Raw genomic sequence first — 26,459 nt, 5'->3', positions numbered from 1 at the left:
GTCCTACTATCAGTTCCTTAGGGTTGGAGATTGCACTGAACTGACTTGATCAGTCACTGTTTGTAGCTAAACCCTTTTCAAAGGTTTGTGCCCAACTTGAAAGGAGGTGGTAGTGAGCCCTATTGGTGCCCTGGGCTCCTCCCTCACTGTACAGCCTTACATTCGCTTCTGCATGTAGCCTTGGAAAGTAGATTAAAAGGAGTGCCCGATATCCAGTGTATATGAGTTTAAAGCCAACTAATAATGGTAGCATATGCTGCCTCTGGACTGACATCCGGCACCCAGACACCCATCCATCTGAACCTTGTGCAACAGGCACACCCAATTGAGATCCTTTCCCTGACCATTAGCATGCAGCAACAGCCCTGAAGAATGGGGAGTCACTGTTCTCCTGAAACACGTTGGCTTGATTTTACTTGTTGCTACCTTCAAGCTTCAGGCTGGGTTCACACCATCGCCGCATGCGGCTCCCAGCAGTGCATCCTGGTTGACCGTTTCAGGTTCAGGCTCCATTTCAGCGCGCATTTTTTGTTTTGCTGAATTCGGACCTGAAACAGACCAAAAGACACACAGGGCTCCATAGAGAGCTGGTCAAAATCTCCTGCTATTGCGAATTGAATGCGAGGAACCCACATCCAATTCGCAAAGGTGTGAACCCAGCCTCACACTTGTATACACTGGATAACGGGCGCTCCTTTCTATCTACTTTCCAATACTATTAGTTCTAAGGATGAAAAGCACTATATGAATGGAGGAGGTGGACTTTTCATTCATTTATGCTTCCTCCATTTATAGAGTGCTTTTCATTGTGGTAACTGATAATACAGTTTTTATGAGTGGAGGAGAAAGGCAGAAAGGTCTGGCATAGTTGGGACTTGACAAGTGCCTGTCACAGCTGCAGCCACTCAGATTAAAGTAAACCTTCTCCCTAAAAACAAATAGTTTGCAACTGCCTTCAGCCTCTCCCTCTGCCACAATTAGATTTTTATTTTATTATTGTGCTTTTTACTCTCTTGCGTTGTAGGACAGCCTTTCCTCCTTTCTTGCCTAGGTTACAATGACATTGTGATCGATTCCACGTATGCACAGATGTGATAAAGGGCTCTGCCCGGGCTTTCAGACCTGTCGGAGCCCTTAGGTACATCTTGCGGGTTTCCCCGGAATAGTTTAGGAGGTCTTATACCTCTGTTTGCGCATGTGCGTGCAGTTTAAGAAAGTAATGTCACCAGCACACCAGGATCTCGAAAAATGGGTCCAAAGCCTTAATTAGCGATCACATCGTTACAGCAAAAAGCAACGTTTCGGAGCCATGCAGGACCTCTTCATCAGGCATGTGACATCACATGCCTGATGAAGGGGTCCTGCGTGGCTCCGAAACATTGCTTTTTGCTGTAATGATGTGATCGCTGATTAAAGCTTTGGACCCATTTTTGGAAAACCTGGTGTGCTGGTGACATTACCTTCTTTGACTATACACGTTTCCAGCAGGTGGCCGCTTCAGCAACCACTAATAAATACAGCCATCTCTACAGGAATGTGTGCGTTGGGAATATTGCATTGTGCCTGCAGTTTGGCACACGCAGATATGTGCCACAGAGCTCTGCTATGTCCTGAAGGCTCGGCAGAGCCCTTTAGCACAACTGCACATGTGCTGGACCTTCAGTGATGGCAGTGCTGGTAAAAGGGCAGTGGGGCCAGCATTAAGGGAACGTAAGTTCATCTTTAAGTTCTACAGCACTGGAAGATTTCAACCTAACACAGCAGCCACCAGCATACGGGACACTATTCATTCAGCAAATAACAGTACTGCCCTATGAGCTGTTTTTTAAAGAAAAATTTTCACTAAACCTCAACTTTTAGGATTTAGTGGTCCCTTGAAGAGCAGTTATTATATACAGTGCATCCGGAAAGTATTCACAGCGCTTCACTTTTTCCACATTTTGTTATGTTACAGCCTTATTCCAAAATGGATTAAATTATTTTCCTCAAAATTCTACAAACAATACCCCAAAATGACGTGAAAGAAGTTTGTGTGAAATCTTTGCAAATTTGTTAAAAATAAAAAAACGAAAAAAATCCCATGTACATAAGTATTCACAGCCTTTGCTCAGTACTTTGTTGAAGCACCTCTGGCACCAATTACAGCCTCAAGTTTTTTTGAGTATGATGCTATAGGCTTGGCACTCCTATTGTTGGGCGGTTTCTCCCATTCTTCTTTGCAGTACCTCTCAAGCTCCATCAGGTTGGATGGAGAACATTGGTGCACAGCCATTTTCAGATCTCTCCAGAGTTCAATCAGGTTCAAGTCTGGGCTACTCAAGGACATTCACAGAGTTGTCCCATAGCCACAGCCTTTGTTGACTTGGCAGTGTGCTTATAGTCGTTGTCCTGTTGGAAGATGAACCTTTGCCCCAGTCTGAGGTCCAGAGCACTCTGGAGTAGGTTTTCATCAGGATATCTCTGTAAATTTCTGCATTCATCTTTCCCTTGATCCTGACTAGTCTCCCAGTTCCTGCCACTAAAAAACATCCCCACAGCATGATGCTGCCACCAACACGCTTCACTGTAGGGATGGTATTGGCCAGGTGATGAGCGGTGCTTGATTTCCTCCAGACATGACACTTGCCATTCAGGCCAAAGAGTTCAATCTTTGTTTCATCAGACCAGAAAATTTTGATTCTCTGGTCTGAGAGCCATGTGCTTTTTACTGAGAAGTGGCTTCCATCCAGCCACTCTACCATACAGGCCTGCTTGGTGGAGTGCTGCAAAGATGATTGTTCTTCAGGGAAGGTTCTCCTCTCTCCACAGAGAAATGATGGTGCTCTGTCAGAGTGACCATCAGGTTCTTGGTCACCTCCCTGACTAAAGCCCTTTTTAAACCCCAATTGCTCAGTTTGGCCAGGCGACCAGCTCTAGGAAGAGTCCTGGTGGTTCCAAACTTCTTCCATTTACAGATGATGGAGACCACTGTGCTCATTGGGACCTTAAATGCTGTAGAAATTTTTCTGTATCCTTCCCCAGATTTGTGCCTCGATACAATCCTGTCTTGGAAGTCTACAGACAATTCCTTGGACTTCATGGCTTGGTTTGTGCTCTGACATGCACTGTTAACTGTGGGACCTTATATAGACAGGTGTGTGCCTTTCCAAATAATGTCCAATCAACTGAATTTACCACAAGGATGATCAGTGGAAACAGGATGGACCTGAGCTCAATATTGAGTGTACATGGGATTTTTTTCAATTTTTATTTTCAATAAATTGCAAAGATTTCAAACAAACTTCTTTCACGTTGGCATTATGGAGTATTGTTTGTAGAATTTTGAGGAAAATAATTAATTTAATCCATTTAGGATTAAGGATGTAACATAACAAAAATGTGGAAAAAGTGTAGCTCTGTGAATACTTTTTGGATGCACTGTTTGCCATAAACAGTTTTGATTCCTTAGTCCAGTAATTGAATATAGTACAACAACGTACAGCGGATAATATGTAATAACAGGTTATGACTTTTTTTTTGTAATGGTTTCTTCAGAATGAGATGTTTACTTTTTATGTACCCATACAACTGAACTCTTTTCATCCAGTTTTACTGAATCTTTCTAATAGTGGCCATACATGCTTAAATTGTATTAATCAATGTGCCATTCAATCAAAACTATCGAATCGGCAAACAATTGAATAGCCGTAATTTCTCTTCTGGTCAGTTTAGATTTGCTTTGGATTGGGTTCAATCAAGATGAGTTGATCAGCCAGTGCGGGAAATTTTGGTCATGAATCTGATCGTAATTTGATTGATCAGATTATAAGGTTCATTCATTAAAGCACAAATGGCCACCAGAAGGCCTTGTTCACTCAGGTGTACTTATAAGTACACTTATTTGAGGGCTGTGTCTTACCCCAAATGAACACTGTCTACATTCCAGAACTATACCTGCAGCCACACGCATCTCAGATTGTGAACAGCGGCTGTGTTCGTGTAGCTATTGTGTCCCAATTGACATGAATGGGACTGCCCGCACACGGATGCACAGAATACCTGCAAACATGCATGGATATACACTTAAAGTGGTTGTGTGGCCCGCTTTGTGATTTTTACCTATATGCCTGCGTGAATGAGGCTCAAATGTCACGTGCAAATCGTATGTTTTCAATGTGTCTTTTCAAGACATTGTTTGATATTTTGAACAGAACATGCAAATTTATAAAATACTACCACACACATTACAATCTTTGAATGAAGAAATGTTATGCCATGCTTTGCCTGATATCCAGGCACCTAGAAACATATACTGTATAGGCAAATACTCTGATCAGTCATAACATTAAAGAGGAGTTCCACTTAAAAAAAAAAAAAAAATAGTCAGCAGCTACAAATACTGCAGCTGCTGACTTTTAATAACCGGATACTCACCTGTTCCAGGGTCCAGTGATGCGCGGGAACGAAGCCCCGCTCGTCTCCCTCTCCTCTCTGCAGCGCCGGCATGGTTACTGTGGATGTCCGGCTGTGGCTTCACAGCCGGGCATGCATTAGGCATGCGTGAACCGCGTGACACGCCGTGACTGGTCTGGCAATCATCTGGGACCTGTGACGTGTCTCAGATGATTGCCGAGAGGGAGGGGGGAGAGGTGATCTGCCTTCTGGTGCCGCGGTGCACCGGGAGGAAGTGGTAGCTGGGACCCTTTAAAAAGAGGGTATCCGCCCCCCCCCCAAAAAAATGACATGCCAAATGGGGCTTGTCAGGGGGTTACCGTCCCTTAAAGCGGAAGTTCAATTTTTGGGTGGAACTCCGCTTTAAGATCACTGAGAGGTAAAGTGAATACCATCAATTATCTCATTACAATGGCATCTGAAAGTCAGTGGGATATATTGGGCAGCAATTAAACATGTTATCCCTGAAGTTGATATGTGGAAAGCAGAAAAAATGTGCATCGTAGTTTGCTGTGTATAGGGCTGCATAGCCACACAGCAGTCAACGTGCCCATGCTGACTCTTGTCTACAGCCACAAGTGCCTACAATGGGCATGTGAGCATCAAACTGGAACATGGAGCAGTGGAAGTAGGTGGCCCACTCTGATGAATTACGTTTTCTTTTACATTATGTGGATGGTCACTTACCCGTGGAAGAGATGGCACCAGGATGCAGTATGGAAAGAAGGCAAGGTTGTGGAGGCAGTGTGATTCTTTGGTCAATGTTCTGTTGGGAAACTGTCCTGCCATTGATGTGGATATCATTGGCATGTACCACCTACCTGAACATTGTTGCTGACCATGTACACCTCTTCATGGAAACAAAATCCCCTGATGGCAGTGGCCTCTTTCAGCAGGATAATGCACCCTGCCACACTGCAAAATTGGTTCACGAATAATTTGAGGAACACAATGAGTTTGAATCGTTGACTTGGCCTCCAAATTCTCAAGATCAGTGATTCTCAACCAGGGTTCCGTGGAACCCTAGGGTTCCTCCAGAGGTTGCTAGGGGTTCCTTCAGCATTGGGCCATTTCTGCCTCTCGGATAAGTTCCCACCATTGATCTTTTTAGCTATCTGTAAGGGGGTAATTCTTCCCAATAACCACAAGTGTAAGGACCATTCTTCCCACTGACCATCACACTAATGTATCATGAGTTGTAGATTTCTAATTTTTAGCAGGGGTTCCCCGAGACTGGAGAACTATTTCAAGGGTTCCTTTGTGTTGAACAGGTTGAGAAAGGCTGCTCTAGATCTCTAGATCTCAATCCATTCAAGAATCTGTGGGATGTGCTTGGAAAAACAAATCTGATCCATGGAGGCCCAACTCCAAAATCAGTGGTGTCAATCTCAATTTCATAATTACAGGTCTAGATGATTCTGTTTGGAAAAACGCTTAATAAGACACTCATTTCACATAGCTCAGTGTCTTCATCATGTCATTACGTTTGTACTAAAAGCATTTACTTACATAAACTTGCTTAGCCCTAAGGTTTGGGTGTTCCTCCCTGCATTAAGGAAGCTATATAGTTCTCCGAGCACAGCTCTGGGCTATATGTAGTATGGCTGAATCCTGTAATACAGTAATTACAGCAGTATAAGGAGGACAGTAGCTCTGTAGAATAAAATCAGGTGGAACATGCCTATTATCAGTTGTTTTTTCTGCTTTGTAGCTTGTGCAGATCATCATAAACACCACACACCTGGAACAAGCCTGTAAATACCTGGAGGATTTTATTACCAATATTACAAATATTTCACCTGAGACTGTTCACACCACAAGACTTTATGGCCTGTCCACTTTCAAGGTGAGTTTAATTGTTATTTTCTTCAAAGGTGACACAACCAGCTCTAGTAACAAAAGTAATTGCTGTTCCATAATGCTCACTAAATAGGCAACCTTTGTACACTTTAAAGGGATTTTCCACTTTGGGTAATATTTATTAGTGGTAAAGTCCTGAGCTGGGTGGGTCACTCATAGCCCCAGTGACTGATGATGGGGCCTGATATGTCATAGCTTTCTTCAAAGTGGGGATAGCCAACACCGCACCTGCTTTAGAAACCTGTTTACATTCTTTACAGATTATAAAACTTTGCAGATTTAGGAAGAGAACAGTACATCCGATTTGCTTTTACAAATAGAAGGACATTGGGGTTGATTTACTAGAGCTTAGACTGCACTTTTCAAGATAATGCTAACTTAGCCTAGCGAATGAGGCAAAGCGCTTTTGACTTCTCTCACCCAATCATGTACAAGCAAAATTCTGTTTTTTTTTTTTTTAAATGTTCTTGCATGCGATTGGATATTCTTAGCAAAGTGAATTTTCAACACATACTTTAAGTTAAGGGAGCATTTCCTTTCAAAGTGAACAGTCTATTTGCCTTTAGTAAAATAACCCCATTGTCTTTTCAGTGCTAAGTCATTCTTATGCTTGTTTGGCATGTACACTTGGAATTGGCATGATTTATTATGAATAAATAGCAAATTGGTTTTAGGGCAGCACATTGGCTTTGGTTAGCACAGTAGCTTTGCTGTGTAGGGGTCCTTTTTTATCCTCCAGTTACCCTCCACAGTCTGAAAACATACTATTAAACCCCTTTCACACTGGGGCGGTTTTCAGGTGTTTTAGCGCTAGAAATAGCTTCTGATAAGCGCCTGAAAACCGCCTCTCATTCATTCCATAGTGTCTTTTTCCACTGGGGAGGTGCGCTTGCGGGACAAGGAAAAAAGTCCTGCAAGCAGCATCTTTGGGGCAGGTTAAACGCCCCTGCCCATTGGAATGAATGGACAGCGCTTTCAAAGCGCCTTAAAAGCGATTTAAAAGCGCTGCAAAGTGGGATTAAAAAGCGCCCCGCTAGCGGCCTGAAAAGTGCCACTTAAACAGCAGTAAGGCTGGATTCACACCTATGCATTTTTAGTGCTTTTTGCATTTTGCAGATTTGCACAACAGAACGTGTTCCATAGGAAACCATGTTAAATGGACTGTAGTGCAAATCTGCAAAATGCAAAAAGCACTAAAACTGCATAGGTGTGAATCCAGCCTTAAGCACCGCTAAAATGGGCTGCACTTTACCACGAACGCGGCTGCGGCCCCAGTGTGAAAGGGGTCTTAGGCCTGTTCACACCTGAGCAGGGCAATTTTCAGGTGTTTTTTTTTTTAGAGGTTTTTTTAAATTACAAGCATTTTAGAAGTGTATTGCAAGCATTTTATTTGTGTATTAAAGCTTCAGGTGTTTTTATTTTAACCAATAGAAAGCACCAAGGAGAGGAGATTAGGGGTGGAGAGCTGATGTTTTGGCAGAAAACATGTGACAAAATGCCCATAAATGCTCATGTTAAGCATTTTTCAGGCGTTCCCATTGAAGTCTATGGGGCCAATCTGCCTCCAAACTGCTGTACTTTTTTGAGGGACAAGTGTTTTGCTACAGGTGGCAAAACACTCAGAGGTGAAAAAGGGCAATTGAAATGAATGGGATTTTGTTTGTTGAGTGTATTACAACTATAAGCTTCAAGCAGAAAATCGCTCAGATGTGAACAGGGCCTTAGGTTCATCAGCTTCATCAACCGAATTTGCTCTGTTGTGTCGCAAGCAAGAAACTGCTTTGGTTACTACCTGGGACATCATGACCAAAGGTCTTCAAGGGCAGCTGCTGGGAACTCAGTTCCTAATAATGTAAGCCCATTCCCTTCCCCAGAGCTACATCTCCCAAGTGCCTTTTTTTCCTTACCACAATGTATTGGCTGGCTCTGGGGAAGCAAGGCAGCATTGTTTTGCTAACATGTCAATGGAGTTGATTTACTAAAGGCAAATAGGCTGTTCGTTTTGCAAGGGAATGTTCCATTTGCGGATGCGGTGAAAATTTACTTAGCAAAGAAAACCCAATCACAATCAAGGATAGTATTTTTGCTTGCACATGATTGGATGATGGTTGTCAGCAGAGCATCGTCTTATTGCCTAAGCTAAGGGTAAGTTCAAGTGCAATTTCCTTTGCTAAGTGAACAGCCTATTTGTTTTTTGTAAATCAATCCTATTGCATGCATATGGAGAGGGACAGAGAGGGGTGGAGGATAGGTGGAGTTCTGTAGTCCATCAGGGAGAGCTGACAATACTGGTTGAAATTTCAGTGCAGTGCAGGTTGCATTGTCAGGTCAAACAACCGGCTCAGATCGTACTGGATTTCAGCCAGATCAACATATATTCTTCCATAGTTGTAGCATTTTTTAGGAGATAAAACATGGGAAAGCGTGCTTGTATTGCAGAAATTTACAAACATATACATTAATCACTTCCACACTAAGATCTGTTGAGTTTAGCCCTTCTTACAGAAATTCTTTCATTTTAGAATTCCTATACAGCTTTAATATTTCACATTGTACTATAGGGAACAGAATGTTGCTTTCTATAACTTTCATTTGACATTTATTAAAAGTTTGTACCTGCACACAGAAAATTTGTTTTCTATACCCACGGGGCTCTCTTATTGAGGACATTTCATTACTGATTAACAAGCTTTTAAAAATGATCTATAGCAGGCTTGCTAATTTGGGCGGTTTGTTCACTAGTAAAGGATGGACTGGCAAGTCAGCGGTAAGTGAGTTACTGCTTTAACCATGACACTTTGATTGATTATCTTCAATATATTACTAATGAGCTGCAAGACTGTAGATCTAAATTTAAAAGCAAATTTCTATTTGTCATGTAGGAGAAGCACTGGAGTTTCACAGGGTATCCAGTTTTGATTTATTGTAATGGATAACACTCTGTAACCTGTGCACTGTTCTGTTCAGGACGCAAGGCATGCAGCTGAAGAGGAAATCTACACCAAACTCAACCAAAAAATTGATGAATTCATCCAGCTCGCAGACTATGACTGGACAATGGCGGAGCCAGATGGAAGGGCCAGCGGATACCTAATCGATCTGATTAATTTTTTACGAAGCACATTTCAAGTTTTCACGAACTTGCCTGTAAGTTGATGTGTAGTTGTTGATTGTAGGAACATTTGTAAGTTTAAAGCGTATTTCCATTTTCGCTTGTGTTGTGCATTTTCATGCGCTCCAGTTGACTTCTTTGATCCTTGTAGTACCTATTGGTGGATGAAAAAAGTTCCCTAAGGGCTCATTTACACTTACTTCGACTTGAACACACAGTAAGCCCCCACCGCTTCAACAAGCTTTTCTGATGTGTTTTTGATGCTTATGTGATGCTTCAGTGTTGCTTCAATGATGCTTCGGTGGTGCTTTTTTAAAGCTTTAATGAAGCTCGGCAGATGCCCTCTGTGTGTGTTGATATCTTATACCTGCAATACGTCCAAAGCAAAGCTAAAGCTGAATTAAAGCCTCTCAAAAGCTCCAGGTACTTCATGCGAGCTTTGTCATAGACTTCTATTCTGGCTTTGAAAACGCTTTAAAGCACCACTGAAGCGACATGGGGTATTATTTTTGAAGCAAAGCAAAAGCAAGGTGTAAACAGGACTGTAAGCTAACCATTTTATTTAGTGAAAGGGGCTTTGATTAACGTTCAGAGAGCTTTAAAAAAGCTTGTCCAAAGCCATGTTTTGAAGCAAGTGCAAACGAGCCCTAACTGTTTTCCGAGACAATCGTCAGCACCACATATGTTGAACCAGACCCATTAAAAACAATGTAGTACCAAGTAACTTGTGTTTTGATGAGTCGTACATTAAGACACTTTCACATGAGTGGCCTGGGGGTGGTACCTAATGCCTATAATACAACCAAAAGGGGCATTGTGGCAAATGTATTGCAGCAAATCAAGTTGACAGACAGCCCTGCCTGTCAACCTTGGCCATTCAGGTCAATGCAGCTATGCCGTAACTGCGAGGCAAAAGCTTGGCTCACACCTGAAAATTACCATTCGGCATGAACAAAAGCAAAAAATAAAAAGTATTCTGAAGGCAGCAGGATCAGCTCCTGAATACCTGACAGCAATTGCTTAGCCGCAAGTGTGAACTTAACCTGAAGAGACATAGGTGTGCACATCAACTCAGTTGAGTAAAGTTGAGAGACTGGGGAGAGAATCTAGACTGTGTTTTGAGAGTGCTACACTCAACACATATATGGACCTTTAATACAAAATATTTTATATTTACAAGTGTAAAGAATTTAAACAAAGTACACCTCTTTTACACTTTAAATATAAAAAAAAAGCTTAATAAAAAAACTCCTAATATTCACTATAGCTTTCCTAGCCGTAGCATATGACACTATTATATGGGAACATATGGGAGTGGGTGTATTCAGCCAGAACATAGCAATGAACCTCACAAACATATCTTGAACGTGTCACCACTTGGAAGACTAAATGGAAGTTTAGAATTAGACTGTGGGTGGCAGCGCAATTAGCACAGAGCAAGTGCCCACAGATATCTAGGGTCTAGCTGGGACATTGCGATGAGAAAATCATAATTGCAGTATTATCAGAAGTACTTATTGGAATAGTAAGCTAATTATTCTGAAAAAGTATGTGTTTGGGTTTTGGATGTAACATTCCTTTAAAGAGACATTGCTATGCAAAACCAATAAAGGAACATCTACCCGTACAAAGTGCGGGCGCCTTGGTGGAAGGGCCTCCAACAGTGGGGTACCACTGGTCCTCCTATAGAGGGCCCAGGCATACAGGGGGCTAGGACAGGGAGGGGGAATCGGTTCAGTGGGGATTATTAAAGGACCGATGCACTGTGCGGCTCTCTGCAGCAGCCGAAAGCCAATTTCTCCCTCTCCCTCTTTCCCTCCTACCAGCTTTCCATGAAGCCCTCCCCTCCAGCCATGGTCAGCAGCAGGGATTGTAGCTGAAAAATCTCTGGGAAACTTCCTCCCACATCCAGGTGGATGGTGTACTGTACATGTTGTGCTAGCGGTGACTGCTTGAGGTGTCTCCAGCGCCCGGACACCTTTCAGCTCCAGCCCCAAATGACCCAGTCCTGGCACTACCTTCACCTTTCCTCCTGTTACATTCTCTGTCCTTAAAAATTAAATTAAAAAAACCTAGCAGAGAGATTAGGACCCAATTCCCATGACTTATGTAAAGATCTGCGAACTAGAACATCACAAAACCAGTCTTTGAATTGAGACCCAATGATATTTTTTTCCCAGAAACAATGATAGTTTTTCCTTAAACTGGAGGTATATACATATAACTAATAAGAGTACAGTAGAGTCAGAGCACAGGAAGTTATCAGTTCAGAAGATTTTTGGCAAGATGAACAGGTATTAATTGAACAGATATTGCAAAATGCTTTCAGTTGTTTAGTTACAAACAAAAAAGAATAATTAGGTCTATATGCAATTGGGTTAATTTGGGTTAAAGTCAATTTTAGTCATTTTTTCATCTTTCCATCTATTAAATCTTCTGCCCTTGTTGTTTAACTTTGGATAGTAAAACATTTTTTTTCTGCCAGTAAATACTTTATACAGCCCACTTTCTGTTTCTTGTCTGCTAAAAAGCCTAGGCTTTTGAAATCATGCACAGCGCTCTCTCTCTCTCTCTCTCTCTCTCTCTCTCTCTCTCTCTCTCTCTCTCTCTCGTTTGCCAGGAAGGGGGGGGGGTCATAGGAGGGCCAATGAGAGCTGCAGAGCTGGGGGTGTGTGTCTGTGTAAATCCAGGAAGTGAACAGACAGCAGATTCAGCTGCCCACAGTTAAAATGGTTGCAGCCAGACTTAGTGGAGGGAGATTTCTGTAGCATATTTAGCAAGTAGAGAATCACAGTATATATTAAATAACTTGCAAAGTGGTTAGAGGGAAGCTTCAGAATGGCAAAGATGTTTTTATTACAAATTATGTGAGCAGACTGCAGTTCCTCTTTAAGGAGCGTACTGTGCTAGCCATAAACAGTAGCAGGAAGGTAAAATAATAGGTGATACCCTTCATTAACCAACTGAATATATTTTGTAGTCCAACCCCTTCAATATAGTTAGGCATGTCAAGACTCAAAAGCTCACATTACTGAATATATTCAGCTAGGCAATAAAAGGTATTACCTATATTTTGCTGTCCAGTTTTACTTCTACTAACTCATAAGAATATTTACAATAAATTGATCACTTTTTAGTGTACATCTAATATACAAAAGCTATAACTTAATTTTAAGTAATGAATATGTTAATGTTGTTATTTCACATAGTATTACACCTTGAAAATGTTCACTAAACCAAAAAAAGTGTTACTGTACTATGACATTATAGGATTACCTGTGATAACGATTGTTCTTGTCCATAAGTCTAAAAATACATAAAGAAGAGTTTTTTCTTAATGTATGCAAAGTGTTGATATTCCAGTTTTGGAGGCCATATATCAAGAGGCAACACAGTCAAGTAGATTTATTTATCCATGTGGAGAAAATAACATTTTAATTCCACCAAGACTGAATACCCAAGGAATAATTAGACATTTTGATAAATAGGATGTTTATTCATAGATATTCTCCATAATTATATCCATCTTTTGGAGGAGCAAGCAAGTCTCGGTGGACTGATAAATAATTAATTTGAGCGATGCCACTAAGTACATCGTCTAAGTACTGCATCTAAGCGGCCCACATAATGTCACCAATCTGAATTTTTTTTTTTTAATGATCATCTTATCTGTGGAAAAAACACTTGTTTTGGGTCATCTTGTTTTTAACAGGCAAATGTAGTTAAATTAAAATGTATGTTCAGCCCGAACTTTTGGAAGAGTGTGGGAGGGTGACAACAGTTCTACCAGACAGGGGGGTTGATTTACTAAAATTGGAGAGTGCAAAATCTGGTGCAGCTTTACATGGTAGCCAATCAGCTTCAAATTTGTTCAATTAAGCTTTAACAACAAAAAAAAAAATGGAAGCTGATTTCTATGCAGAGCTACACCAGATTGTGCACTCTCCAGTATTAGTAAATCAACCCCAGAAAGTGAAAGAAAATCTGCAGTAGGGACACAGACAGCAATAAAAATCCAATGGGGTTCTAGCCTTGTAAATCAATGTTATTTTTGGAGATTTATTCTGACTTTCTGTCTGGTGAAACACCCAATGTCACTATTTAAACAGATCGTGGCCTGATGGGGCTCTGCCCACACGGCCACGTCATTCATTCATTCTGTGAATGAATGAACTACAATTACCAAAATCTTTTACGGCTGATGGCTTGTAGTTCTCAATGGACTACCAGGGTGGTGTTGAGTTCTTTAGGTAGTTAATTGATTCTCTTGTCAACTGCCTGCCCGTACAAAGAACCACCAGACATCTTACACTGAAAGTCTGCAGGAGCCGTGCATTGCACCTTCAATCTGCTGATCGCTGCTGCAATGCTTTCCGGGCTCCTATATAAATAAATGTGTCAATGCACATTTTTTTTACCTGCAAACAAATGTGCATTTTTTTTTTCAAAGGTGAACTTATCCTTCAAGTTATGATCTCATAGTAAAAAGATGACACTTTCATCTTGTAAGCTGTGTTGTCAGCATAGCAAAATGTGAGGAATTACTTTAGGATGTTTTCTTTTTGGGCTGTCTGATAACTGTATTCATAATTTTCTACAGCTCATCACTTTGTAAACGTGATTAAAGCTGAAGTAAACCCATCCGTAAAACAGTTTTATTTCCAGCATGTGCCGGAAATGTAACACACCCATTGGTTGTGCTCTCAACCAAACTGTTAAACCATCCAATGGCTGGTGTCATAACTGATCACATGTGCAGCATCATGGCAGTTGTAGATTAAACAGAGGCAAAGATGGCAGCTTCCTTGGCTGAAAACGATAGGGGGGTTTACTTACAGTTTAAAGACTTTGGAAATTTCCCGGAACCATCTATTAAGGCAGTGATTTCCAAATTTTGGGTGAGACATTGCAGATCACAAAACACGTTTTGGAGGTTAGTTAAGGAGGGGTGCTGCTCCCAATATGTTTAGGCATCGGTTGCTCCCTATTGTCATATGGGCATCTTTGAGGAGAAGAAAACTCTAAAGAAAGCCTGGGTAAGAATACTTGTGGACCGAAAATGTCTGCAAACTGTAACTGCATCCTAATTTCCATGGTTTGGAATGGGATGCCCAACATGCTCATATAGTTGTGGTGTCCCAAATCTGCACCCATATAATGTACATGCAATTATAACATAATAATTAAGTGTATAGATAATATTTCTTTACTTAAAATGCTTGTCAAATATTTGGTTACAATTCTTTCTATCTTTTCAAATTCCATTATATTGTTTGGTGTTGTCGTTACACCCCCTTTACCTAGTTATACATTTATACTTTTGTTTTTTATTTAATATGAATGGTCTTTAAAAATGTCCTCCATTTAGGATGGAGAATAGTTAATGCAGATCCTCTTAGAATAACTCTTCTGAGCGGTAATCTGGGCAGTGACGGCATATGGCTTTCTATAAGAATATTTTTTACATTGAGCTAAAGATTATTGCTCATTAGTTTTCTTTCCAATAATCTTTTTTAGGTAAAGGCGGGCAGAAAATAATGCCCACTAATGCTTGTACAGCAATGTATTTGCTTGTAATCTGACTTTGATGTATTAACTGCGAAAATAATAGGAACACATTTGGCACATTTACTGTTATGTGCATTCACAACATATGTAATTCCTTAGGCCTCAGTGATGAGCCTATATTTTTAAAATAGCTTGTGGTAATAAACTGAGGTACAGTCCACATTGGTTCAATGCACATTGCATACTATGCATCCCCACTAGTATCATTAGTTCTCTGATGCCCTCTCAAGTGTCTCCACTGCTTTTAACTAGGGCAGCTGTGTTTATTTTTGCCCTTCCCAAGTGAACTTACCACACAAATGAGAATTAAAGGCAACACCATGTCCAGCCTTGTCATTCCTTTGCATGATAAAACTACTGGATAGTTCTGTGTGAAAGTGTATGCGATTATGCAGGAAAGGAAGTTGCAGTGACTGGGCGCTGAGGGGACTACGTAGTTCTGGGAGCCCAGGCAGGCGCACAGCGTGGAGATTGCGGCCGCGCTATGTTGCTAGGACACGGTGCTGCCCCGATTTTAACCATGTGATCAGCTGTGTCCAATCACAGCTGGTCAAATGTAAACACGGAAGTTCCGGTAATCGGCTCTCATAGCCTCAAACTGACAGTGTGTGGCGAGGAGAGCCGATCAGCGGCATCTCCTGGCAGGGGACAGCAAGACAGGTAATCAGGGCACTGATCATCAGTGCCCTGATTACAATAAAGCGCCACCAGTGCCAGCAATCAGTGCCCACCAGTGCCAGCAATCAGTGCCCATTAGTGATGCCAGTCAGTGCTGGCTTTTTGCCGCCTATCAGTGATGCCCATCAGTAGTGCCCAGCAGTGCCGCCTATCAGTGCCACATATCAGTGCCCATAAGTGCAGCATATTATTGCCTCCTCATCAGTGCCACCTAATCAGTGCCACTTCATCAGTGCCCATCAGTGCAGCCTATCAGTGCCACCTCATCAGCGCACATCAGTGAAGGAGAAAAATTACGTATTTCGAAAGTTTACTGTCAGAAACGTAGAAAAACGTTATTTTTCATAATTGTCGGTCTTTTTTTTTTTTTTTTTGTAACAAAAAAAAAACAGCGGTGATTAAATACCACCAAAAGAAATCTCCATTTGTGTGAAGGAAATGATAAAAATTCCACATGGTTACAGTGTAGCATGACAGTGCAATTGTCATTCAAAGTGTGACAGCGCTGGAAGCTCAAAAATGGCCTGGGCAGGAAGGGGGTGAAAGTGCCCTATATCGACGTGGTTAAGGATATAAATCAGTCTCAACGTGCAGCAGTTTGCATTTATGACTAAAGAGTTTGATGTGGATCTTCATTCCATATAGCCCATTCCCACAAATGATCACAACCCTTACCATAGCTTTCTTACCAAATAATTGCCATTGGGCTTAACTTACCTGTCTGATAGAGAAGAACAAGCCTGTAAAGTTTCATGTTCTCTTTTTATATATACATTAACATGCTGCTAGAAATATTTAAATGTGACATATAAAAGGCCAAACATTTGAATAAATATTGACTGTGATGACTTCTACATTTTGAGAATGGTAGTGAGAATTTGTTATGATATAAACATGTTTCACATAATGATGCAGTGTGTATGTAAGTATTAAGACAATTCAGGGCAATGGTATTGCAAGGATCTTGTTGGTTAGTATGTTATGTCCAGTTTTCTGTCCTTCACTGCTAATAAACCTAAGAGGAGCTAGGCCAGCCTTTTCAACCAGGGTGCCTTGGGGTTTCCTCAGGGGTGCCTTGGCAAAATGCCTAAAAATGTATCAAAAACTGTATACAAGCCAGCAGGTGGATCAAGCCTGCCTTTTAGTTACGAAAAGCCATGGGTTTTCATTATGCACCATTAAGACTTTATAGACACTGGTAGCCTAACAACCAATGACATTATCAGCTAATAAGAAGGATGTCTGTTGCCTCCACAGCGTCCTTGTTTTACCCTCCTGTGCCCCCCCCCCCCCCCCCCCCCTCAGCACTGGAGTCACATTAGCTGACTGATGGAGAGAAATTGAAGGAGAAGAGAAACATTGGAATACTAGTCGGCACCAGTGTGCAAAGGTGTATTTGCTTTGGAAGAATAAATCACCTCTAATGTTGGGTGTGCTATGTGTATTGATGTTGCTGCATTAGGTAAAACTATTAGAATAGTTTTTTAAATTTTAGAATGGTGGGCCTCGAGAATGTCTATAATTTTGAAGGGTGCCTTGAGATTGTCTAGAAATTTTAAAGGGTGTCTTGACTGAAAAAAGGTTGAGAAACACTGAGCTAGGCTAACAAGGGTCTTCACATTTCCCTATTTAATGGGGTGCCTCTTGGTGTACGACTGTTAACTTATCACGCCAATATTTCATCTTCAGGTAGCACGTGGTTAGCTCAGGTGATAAGGTTTTGGTTATTGGTTGGTGTTAATGAGGAGGTTTATTGTTAAGCTATATTTGAATTAGGTATTTGTAAATGTGGTACAGCGCTGCGCTAAAAACAAACTGGGGGAGCAGCCAACACACCCGTAGACTCAAGGGCAGAAATACCAACGAAAAAATATATAAAGTGTGGCGCTAATAGTAGCAATATATGAAACTAAGCATTGGAAAACAGAATTAACACGTGAGCACAAATGACAGTGTCTAATAAACAGAGATAATGAGTAAATATATGTGTTCAATGCAAATATAATCTAAAGCAATAAGGGAAATATGTGATAACAGTGCATGAACAGTTATCTAATGTAAAGTCCAAAACAACAAAAAAAACGTGACAGCAGTGCATGAACAATATTAGGCAGGTGTTTTCTCATATGTGTAGAAAAACTTTCAATCCAGTAGCCTGGTAGGTACGTAGACTATAGAGGACCCGAGGTGCACAGAAGTTTGAAAACAGTGCCAGGACCATCACCAGAAGTTATGGAGGCTTACCGGAAGGTATGGCCTGAAATGGCGTATGCCATACAGGTCAAAAAGGCTTAATGACCAACAGGTCTAGACGTATTATCCGGTCAGGAGTTATCGTCACACAAACCATGGGGAGGAAGAATCAGTCAACAAGACTTCCACATTGATAGATATACCACCGTAGACCATGCGAAAAATTCGTATTACATGTGAGGAAATAAAAACACTCACATAGTGTAATAACGTAAAACTTGGATTTATTTAAAAAAAAGACAATAAAAACAGACTCACATTTTTTGCAGATAAAATTAGCGTATCAATCGTGTAGCGGTAGCTGTGAGGGATCAACCCGACATGTTTCGACTAAGTAGTCGTCTTCTCTATATTTGAATTAGGGTTGGAGGCTTGTGGGTTAAGTTGAAAGGGGAATTTTCTGAAACTTTATATATGTTCATTAATAAATTCATGATGTATACCAACAGCATATTTTTTTCAGAAAAGCTTTTTTACTTTATTCAGTCCTTGTGTTTCAGTCAAGGGACTTTGCCTAGACCAGGGGTAGGCAACCCCCGGTACTGGTGCCGCAAGCGGCACGCAAACCCACTTTTGCCGGCTCTCGACTCCCTTCCCATCAGCAGAGCAGTGCAGGGAAGTGTCAGTGAGACACTAATACATTCCAATTTCAGAATTCCCCAAGCTGCCCCTGCACTGATGGGGAGGCACTGCGCCCCCACACATTGTAAAAGATGGGAAACATTGTTTGGTTCTCTAACTTTTCTGTAGCTGCGATCGTCAGCTTTTGTCATGGGGAAGAGATTGGGTGCAGTTCTGGTAGGGGGGGCGGTCCCTGTTTCCAGGAGGAGGAGGACTGTCTTGGCCACTGCTAAAGCCAATCACAGTCCTGCTAGCCCCGCCCACCATCTGGAGGAAGATGACTCGCTTGATTGCCACTACCAATCTCAGAAAGAAGAGATTTCACTGATTGAGAAAACCACAATCAGGTGACAGTTTGTGGAATTACTGTTGATCTTCTGGGAACTTTGTTGAAATTATTCCTGAACCTTTGCGTCACTTACTACTGAACCCTGGCACTCTGTGTCCCTTTAAGCCACAGCCAGTATTCAGCGCAATGAAAACCACACCAACCACTTTTTCTCAGCTGCAGGGGCCTAACTTCTGATCCTGCACACAGGCCTGCTTTCAGAAAATGCCCCTGACCTGAGCGCATCATTGTGCATCCATTCCATATGCATGTATGTGATATCACATACAAGCACGTGGGATGGATGCGAGAGGTGGATCAGCAGGATGAGTGTTCCGGGACAGGTAGGTGTCTCATCTCTGCTTCCTTTCACCACTCTGCATATCACACATATCATAGATGTGAAGATGGTACAGCGGTGGAGCAGATGAGCAGGAGGGGTTCAGAGGTGGAACAGAAGAGCAGGAGGGTACAGCAGTGGGAGGTACAGTTCTGGAAGAGATGAGAAGGGGATTCAGCAGTGGGACAGAAGAGTAGGGGGTTCAGTGATGGGGCAGATGAGAAGGGGGTTCAGTGTTTGGGCAGAAAAGCAGGGGGGTAGAGCAGTGGGGCAGATGTGAAAGGAGGTGTATTGGTGGGGACAGATGAGCAGGGGGAACAGAGGTGGGGAAGAAGAGCAGGGGGGTACAGAGGTGAGACAGATGTGCAGGAGGTACATTGGTGGGGCAGATGAGAAAGCGGGTTACAGTGATGCGGCAGATGAGCAGATGGGTTCAGTGTTAGGACAGATGAGAAGGTTATTCAGTAGTGAGACAGAAGAACATGGGGATACAGTGGTGGAGCAGATGTGCAGGGAGGTACAGTTGTGGGGCAGATGAGAAAAGGGGTACATTGACGGGGCAGATGAGCAGGAGGGTTACAGTGGTGGGAAAGAAGAGCAGGGGGGTACAGTGGTGGGGCAGATGTGCAGGAGGTACAGCGGTGGAAGAGATGAGAAGGGGGTTCAGAGGTGGGACAGAAAGCAGGGGGGTACAGTGATGGGGGAGATGAGCAGGGGGGGTTCAGTGTTGGGGCAGAGGAGAAAGGAGGAGGTAGATTGGTGGGACAGATGAGCAGGGGTTTACAGCAGTGTGGCAGAGGAGCAGAGCGGTGCAGAGGAGAAATGAGGTACATCGGTGGAACACATGAGCAGGGGGTTACAGTGGTGGAGCAGAAGAGCAGGGGGAACAGAGGTGAGACAAGTGTGCAGGAAGTACAGTCATGGGGCAGATGAGAAAGGGGGAACATTGGTGGGGCAGAAGAGTAGGGTGGTACAGTAGTCGGGCAGATGTACAGGGGGTTACAGTGGATAGATGACAATGTCATCAGTTTGCTGTAGGCAGGAGGAAGCATTTCCTCGTTCTCTTCTTTCCCATTGATCAGACTGCAATATTGCAACTTTGTAACATATCACAAGGTGAGAGGCTGTAGTGGGAGGACAATCTAGGAGCTCTTTCACACGTGAATGTCTGTTTTCACAGCGTCTGTTTGGTCAGCGAATATCGATCCATTGATCCCCACTGAGCCGGCGGATCACAGGTCCGTCTCTGATCACTGTGGAGAGACGGACCTGTCAGATCTCCACTCTCCGCTCTGGGGGATCGGATGAAAACGGATCCGCTTGTCCGTTTTCATCTGATCCACCAGACGGATGGAAAATAGGGTTTCCATCCGTCTGAATTTAGCGGAGCGGAACGAATGTCAGCGGACATGTCACCACTGACATCCGTCGCTCCATAGAACTGCATGGAGTGTCCGTTCAGGTCCGCCTAAAAAACTGACAGGGGGACCTGAACGGTCCGCATGTGTGAAAGGGGCCTAAGACATTTGTGAAAACAGCCAATACTGCACAGGCACCAGGATGTGTCACCCCTGAGTCGGCATCTCAGTCCAGGAAGGAAGTAGATGGTGACCCTGGAAGTGCAGTTGCTCCAGAGCTTAGTAAATGAGCAGAAGCTCTCCTGACTTCCATCATCCAATCATGTGCAAGCAAAAATGCTGTTTTTTTTTTAAATTTCCCTTGCATGTGATTGGGTATTCTTTGCAAAGTGAACCTTTACCTCATTTACTAAGCTCTGGAGCAACTGCACTTGCAGAGTGCAATTGCACTTTGCAAAGTGCACAGTCTATTAACCTTTAGTAAATCAACCCCATTGTCTACATGCTTTTAGGATCAAATTATATAGTATATCTGATGCTAGGTCTTATTAAGAGTTATTTTTCACCCTTCAGTTAAGAATTAGGGTATTTATTGTAAATGTTAGAGTAGATTAAAGGGTAAGTTCACCTTTACAGAAAATCTTCAGTGTAAACTTACTCTGGACTCCCTCCCCATCCCCCCGGTCCTGCGGTACCTGAGTCCCGTGATCACCTGCTGTGAGAGATCGAGTCGTCCATTTACCGGTCCAAGGATTTTAAATCCCCGCGGCTTAATCCCCTAAATGTACCTTGTAAAGGTACGTATAGGAGGCATTCTAATTAGTGTGACGGCGCCGACCAATCAGAACCCGCCTAGTCCGTCCTGTCTCCTAAATGTACCCCGTAAAGGTATGTTTAGGAGGCATTCTAATTGGTGTGAAGGCGCCGCCCAATCAGTACACGCCTATCCCGTCCTGTCAGCGCTGGAGAAGAGGAGAGAAAGCTGCGGGGATTTCAAATCCCTAGACTGGTAAAGCGGCGACTCGATCGCTCACAGCAGGTGATCGTGGGACTTGGGTACAGTGGGATGGGGAGTCCAGTGTAAGTTCATTTTACAGATTTTCTGTAAAGGTTACATAGTTGGTGAGGTTGGAAAAAGACACAAGTCCATCAAGTCCAAGGTGAATTTACACTTTAAGCATTCGAATTGTTGGTGGAAGAAGTTAAAGAGGGATTCCAGATATATATATTTTATACACAGTTACATTGATCCAGCTTGGACTTACGTAACTGTGTACCTACAATACCTGGCCAATGCTCCTGGAAGTTGGAAATCACTAGTAGACACCGCTGCTCCAGGAATCTTACTTCCAGTTCTCATGCTGAATGCTGGCCTGATGCATTGTGAACACTGGAGGACGGCTGCTCAGCACGGACGCCATTCAAAGAATAGTAAAGACAAACCAAATAAATTCCTTGCGCTAGCAAATAAAATATAAGAATTCTGCATCCATTACACAATCTAGAAAGTAGATGTAAAAAAAAAAGCTATTTCAATGAAAGTGGGCACTCTGCCCCTATTAAATTTTAAAAGCACTACTGTGCATACAATAAAGTTCTATCATATACTATTGCTATACCATAAAAAGGCGGATTGCTGCCAACGCATGTAAAAACGTCACATATTCGGGCCCAAACCCAGGGGTTGAGTGTCTTTTAAAAGAAAAACTCACCCAAGCTCAACCTCTATATAGTATAGTTGGTGTGTAGAGTAGTCGGTGCTCTGGCTAATTAAGCTCACAAAAGATCCATAGAAAGTACAGGCCAGCAACTCAACAGTTTCTCCATAGAAAATATTTATTGAAGCATTGCAGCAATAACATCATCCAAACATTCTGACGTGTTTCGGCCTTAGGCCTTCATCAAAAGCATGCTTTTGATGAAGGCCTAAGGCCGAAACGTGTCCGCATTTTTGGATGATGTTATTGCTGTAATGCTTCAATAAATTCCAAAATAATACTTCATGGCACTATTGCATCTTTATCGATTTTTTTTTTTCATGTAGATTGTATGCATTAAGCTTACATTTATTGGTATCTTCTTGTAACCATTCAGAAAAGGCTTTCCATTTTCTGAATGAATGCAAAGTATTCTCTGATTGGAGGTAGAGAGAGGGATATCACCATCTGCATCCATTCAGAAATTGCAAATCATTATTATTGGATATGTATGTCAGGTGAAGACAAGATAGAGGATTGTGATCAAATCCCCGAGGAGGGGATAGTTCCTTCTATTAAATGTTAATATTGTGTTTTCTTGTGTAATGTGTTATTCTTCTATTATCCTTTGCTATCTGGTGCTATCTAATAATTTGCATGGTACACCTTGCAGTGTGCTAATCATGTTGCTTGTGTCTTGAGTACGTCACACAGAATAAAAAGAATGAATTCTGCACTGCTGACCAATAACTTAACAAATCAGATAATAGCGAGTGTGGAGAGAGAGAATTTCCAGGGACAATTAAAAATTGGCACTGTCTCTGCAAATCAGTGACAGTTGGCAGTTCCTCGACACTATTCATTTGTACCACAGTGCCTAGAGAACAGAGCAAGCCTTGTTCCAAGGTCTGTCTAGAGAATGTGGTATATAGTACAGTGGACCTTGCATGAACAAATTCTATTCTAATCTACATTACCCCACAGCTTGATAAACTCAGTGAAATGTGTAAGATTTTCGTGTAAAGAACATGGCTCTGCCGTAATTATAGTGCTTATTAAGTCCCACATTTGCAGAATGAAAAAGGGCTGCAAAAATATCATACCATTCCTTCCACGATAGATTCGATTTGAAAGAAGTCATTTTGAAAGACCCTACATACACTGCAGTAATAAGTTTTTGATTTTTTATTTTTTCATATGTTCATATCATCACATGCATAATAGTAGTTCTTGCAATTTAACATCTAATTTCATTAACAAGGTCTGCAAGCATGCACTTTGCCTAGGGCCAGTTCACCTACCATTGTGCGTGGATTGGGGCAGAGGTTTGTGGGACCATAGTAATAATCACATGCAGTAGCTGCCATGCTGCTCATCTAACAATATTGTGTCCACATGCTTAAAGTGGTTGTAAACCCAAAAAACAAAAATGTATTACTGTACATTGCAGCTTACCAATTCTAATGGTTGGCAGCTACATTCGTTTTCTTTTTTTTTTAGCCTTTTTATCACCTGGTAATCTGGCTAATAAGTCTGTTCCTTTTCAACTTCCTTTACCAGACCAAGCTGTCCAGGAAAGGGGTAGTTACGATGGTCAGCTTTTAATCTTTTAATCTTTATCCCAATATGAAAAAAATGTTGCTGTAACTGCTTAAACAGTGTTAAATGGAGTTGTGCTTTCATTTGTTAAAGGGTAACTCAAGCTTCATTTAGAAAACAAAAACAAACATGTCATACTTACTTCCTCTGCGCAGTTGGTTTTGCTCCTCCTCTTCTCGAGTGCCCCATTGGAGAGCCGCTCTCCCTCGGGTCGGAGCACTCGTGCGGCCATGCTCCCGTGTCCTGCCGCTGCGTCTATTGACACAGACAGCAGGACTCAGCCCCTCCCCCCAGCACCTGCGTTATTGGATTTGATTGACAGCAGTGGGAGCCAATGGATGCTGTGCTATTCCCCGTTATTGGATCTGATTGACAGCAGTGGGAGCCAATGGCTGCAATGCTATCAATCTATCCAATCAGGACCTGAGACACCGGCTCTAGCTGGTGTGCTTGTCCCCGTCGCTGGAAAGACCGGGTTCAGGTAAGTAAAGGGGAGATCGGGGGGGGGGGGGTGGGGGGGGCAGCTGCATCACAGGAGGTTTTTCACCTTAATGCATAGAATGCATTAAGGTGAAAAACCTTGAGGGTTTACAACCCCTTTAAATCCATCTAAATTTGCTAGAGCATCTAGCACTACTTTCTCCCCAGATTGACAATGCTGCTGTCCAAAGGTGTCTACGTTGCTCCTCCGCAGAGTGGAGATACCCTAAGGCTAGGTTTGCATCTATGCATGTGCAGTTGATGCGTTTTTGAGGCTTATTTTCCAGCATGGAGGAGTCATCTGTTGTTATGCAGGAAAACGCACCAAAACACATTTACGTGCATTTCATATATGATTCCACTGAAGTGTATGGAGCCAAAAAGGAACCATGGTGCGCGTGGAAACGGCATATATGTGGACGTAACCCATAGGAACTAATGTTAAATGGACTGTAGTGCAAGTCTGCAAATGCACTGCAAACGCAGTGCGAAACGCATAGGTGTGAACTTAGCCTAAGGCCTAGTACACATGATCAGAAAATCGGACGAAAATGACTACTTTCAAAGCGATTGTACGATAATCGGATCGTTAGTACACAGCTTTTGAGAGCTGATCATGACAGTTCATCCGAAATTATCCGAAGTGACAAACACAAAAAAATTTTCTCGTATGATACCAGATTGTAGGATTTTCATTTAATCAGTACAGTTTTTTGTCTGAAAATACAATACAAATACGCTACAATACATTGCTAAATACATCACTTCTGAATTGTTATTCTGTCGTACGAGAATTTTTCGTAATTTTAGCAACCTCTTTATTTTTGATATGAGATCAGCATGCAAAAAAAAAACGGATGATCATTTGCCCGATAATCTCTACGTGTGTAAAAGGCTTAAAGTGTTTGTGAACCCATATAAGTAAGTCAATGCCAGCCCATCTATTAGAGCCTGGCATAGCACACTGTACATGTCTTTTAAAAAAACAAGGCTTGTAAATACAGTTTTCTGGTGATCTTCAGGCCGGTCACATGACCCATGGCCACTTTACATTTCCGATACATGGATACTGCAGAAGGGGCCGAGATTTCCCTCTGACATCAGCCGGGGAGATCACATGGCCGCACAGCCCCTCCTGCAGTAGCCCTGGAAACTGGTCGAGGGTCACATGACCGGCCTAAACAGCGCTCTAGATCGGTATTTACATGTCACATTTTTATAAAAGGCATGTACAGTGTGGTATGCCAGGCTATAATAGAGGGGCTGGCACTGAGCACTTAGAATATTTGAGTTATAATAATAGCGGCGGGGGGGATGGAGACAGAGACACAGGCACGGAACAGACAGGCAGGGAGGAGGGGGAGAGAGGAGGGCTGTGGATGACTGAGGGACGTACTCTGACCACGGTGGTCAGGGCTCAGCAGTCCTGATTTTCGTGGTCAGTGTAGAGAAGGGGATACAAGAAGTGGCAGGTTCAGGAAAGTTTTTTTTTACAGTTTAGAGCAAGCACTGTGCTGTTTAATCTGCTTTAAGAGACCGGGATCACTATTTTTTTGGGGGGGGGTTAACAAACACAAGAAGTGTTACTGATCAGATCACTGGGTGAAAAAAAAAGGCCTAAAAAAGAAAACAAATGCAGCCACCACACCTAAGAATTGGGAAGCTGCAATATATTGCATTTTTGCTTTGGGGTTTAAAACCACTTTAGGATTCAATCAAGTTTCATAGATTTATGCGATCATATTATAATGGGTACGGCTGGTCTGTCTGTCGAAGCAGCAACTCCCAACATGCCCTGCTGGACAACACACTTATTACTTCATAGACTAATGCATTTATAATTTCTGTGCTTTTCTAACTATATGTAATTCTAACATACTTCTCCCTAGTGTCTGCCGCTAATATTTACTTTGCAATTAACATCTCCCTATTTTTGTCTTTTAACCGCTATGCTGCATTCCCTCCAGAGTAACAACAATGACCATGGAGCTATGTCGGTGAGTAATTGGCAACTCATAAACCTAAGCATGTAAAAATTATGGATGCATTTGTTGTTGGCGGCTCGGGGTCTTATTAGTGGTAAAAAAAACTTTATTATGTACATAACACTTACACTGTGGTCTGTGCAGTTGAC

At 42.3% G+C, this 26,459-nt stretch overlaps 1 protein-coding gene across 8 annotated transcripts in view; it reads left to right on the top strand.

Moving 5' to 3' along the window:
* EXOC6 (exocyst complex component 6) overlaps window positions 1-26,459 on the top strand; it is a 404,697-nt gene that overhangs the window by 227,126 nt on the left and 151,112 nt on the right. For 5 of the 8 annotated variants that reach the window (XM_073596037.1, XM_073596035.1, XM_073596041.1 and 2 more), the window contains 3 exons: window positions 6,143-6,277; window positions 9,259-9,438; window positions 26,293-26,322. In XM_073596037.1, coding sequence (XP_073452138.1) covers window positions 6,143-6,277; window positions 9,259-9,438; window positions 26,293-26,322 — 345 coding nt within the window. The remainder of the gene's footprint in view (window positions 1-6,142; window positions 6,278-9,258; window positions 9,439-26,292; window positions 26,323-26,459) is intronic. The other 3 variants (XM_073596039.1, XM_073596038.1, XM_073596042.1) reach the window with 1 other exon arrangement.

The sequence above is a fragment of the Aquarana catesbeiana genome, linkage group LG08 (genome assembly GCF_042186555.1).
Source record: "Aquarana catesbeiana isolate 2022-GZ linkage group LG08, ASM4218655v1, whole genome shotgun sequence".
In the NCBI taxonomy this organism is placed as follows: domain Eukaryota; kingdom Metazoa; phylum Chordata; class Amphibia; order Anura; family Ranidae; genus Aquarana; species Aquarana catesbeiana.
Note: the sequence above shows the minus strand (reverse complement) of the source record. Positions and strands in the feature narration are given on the sequence as shown.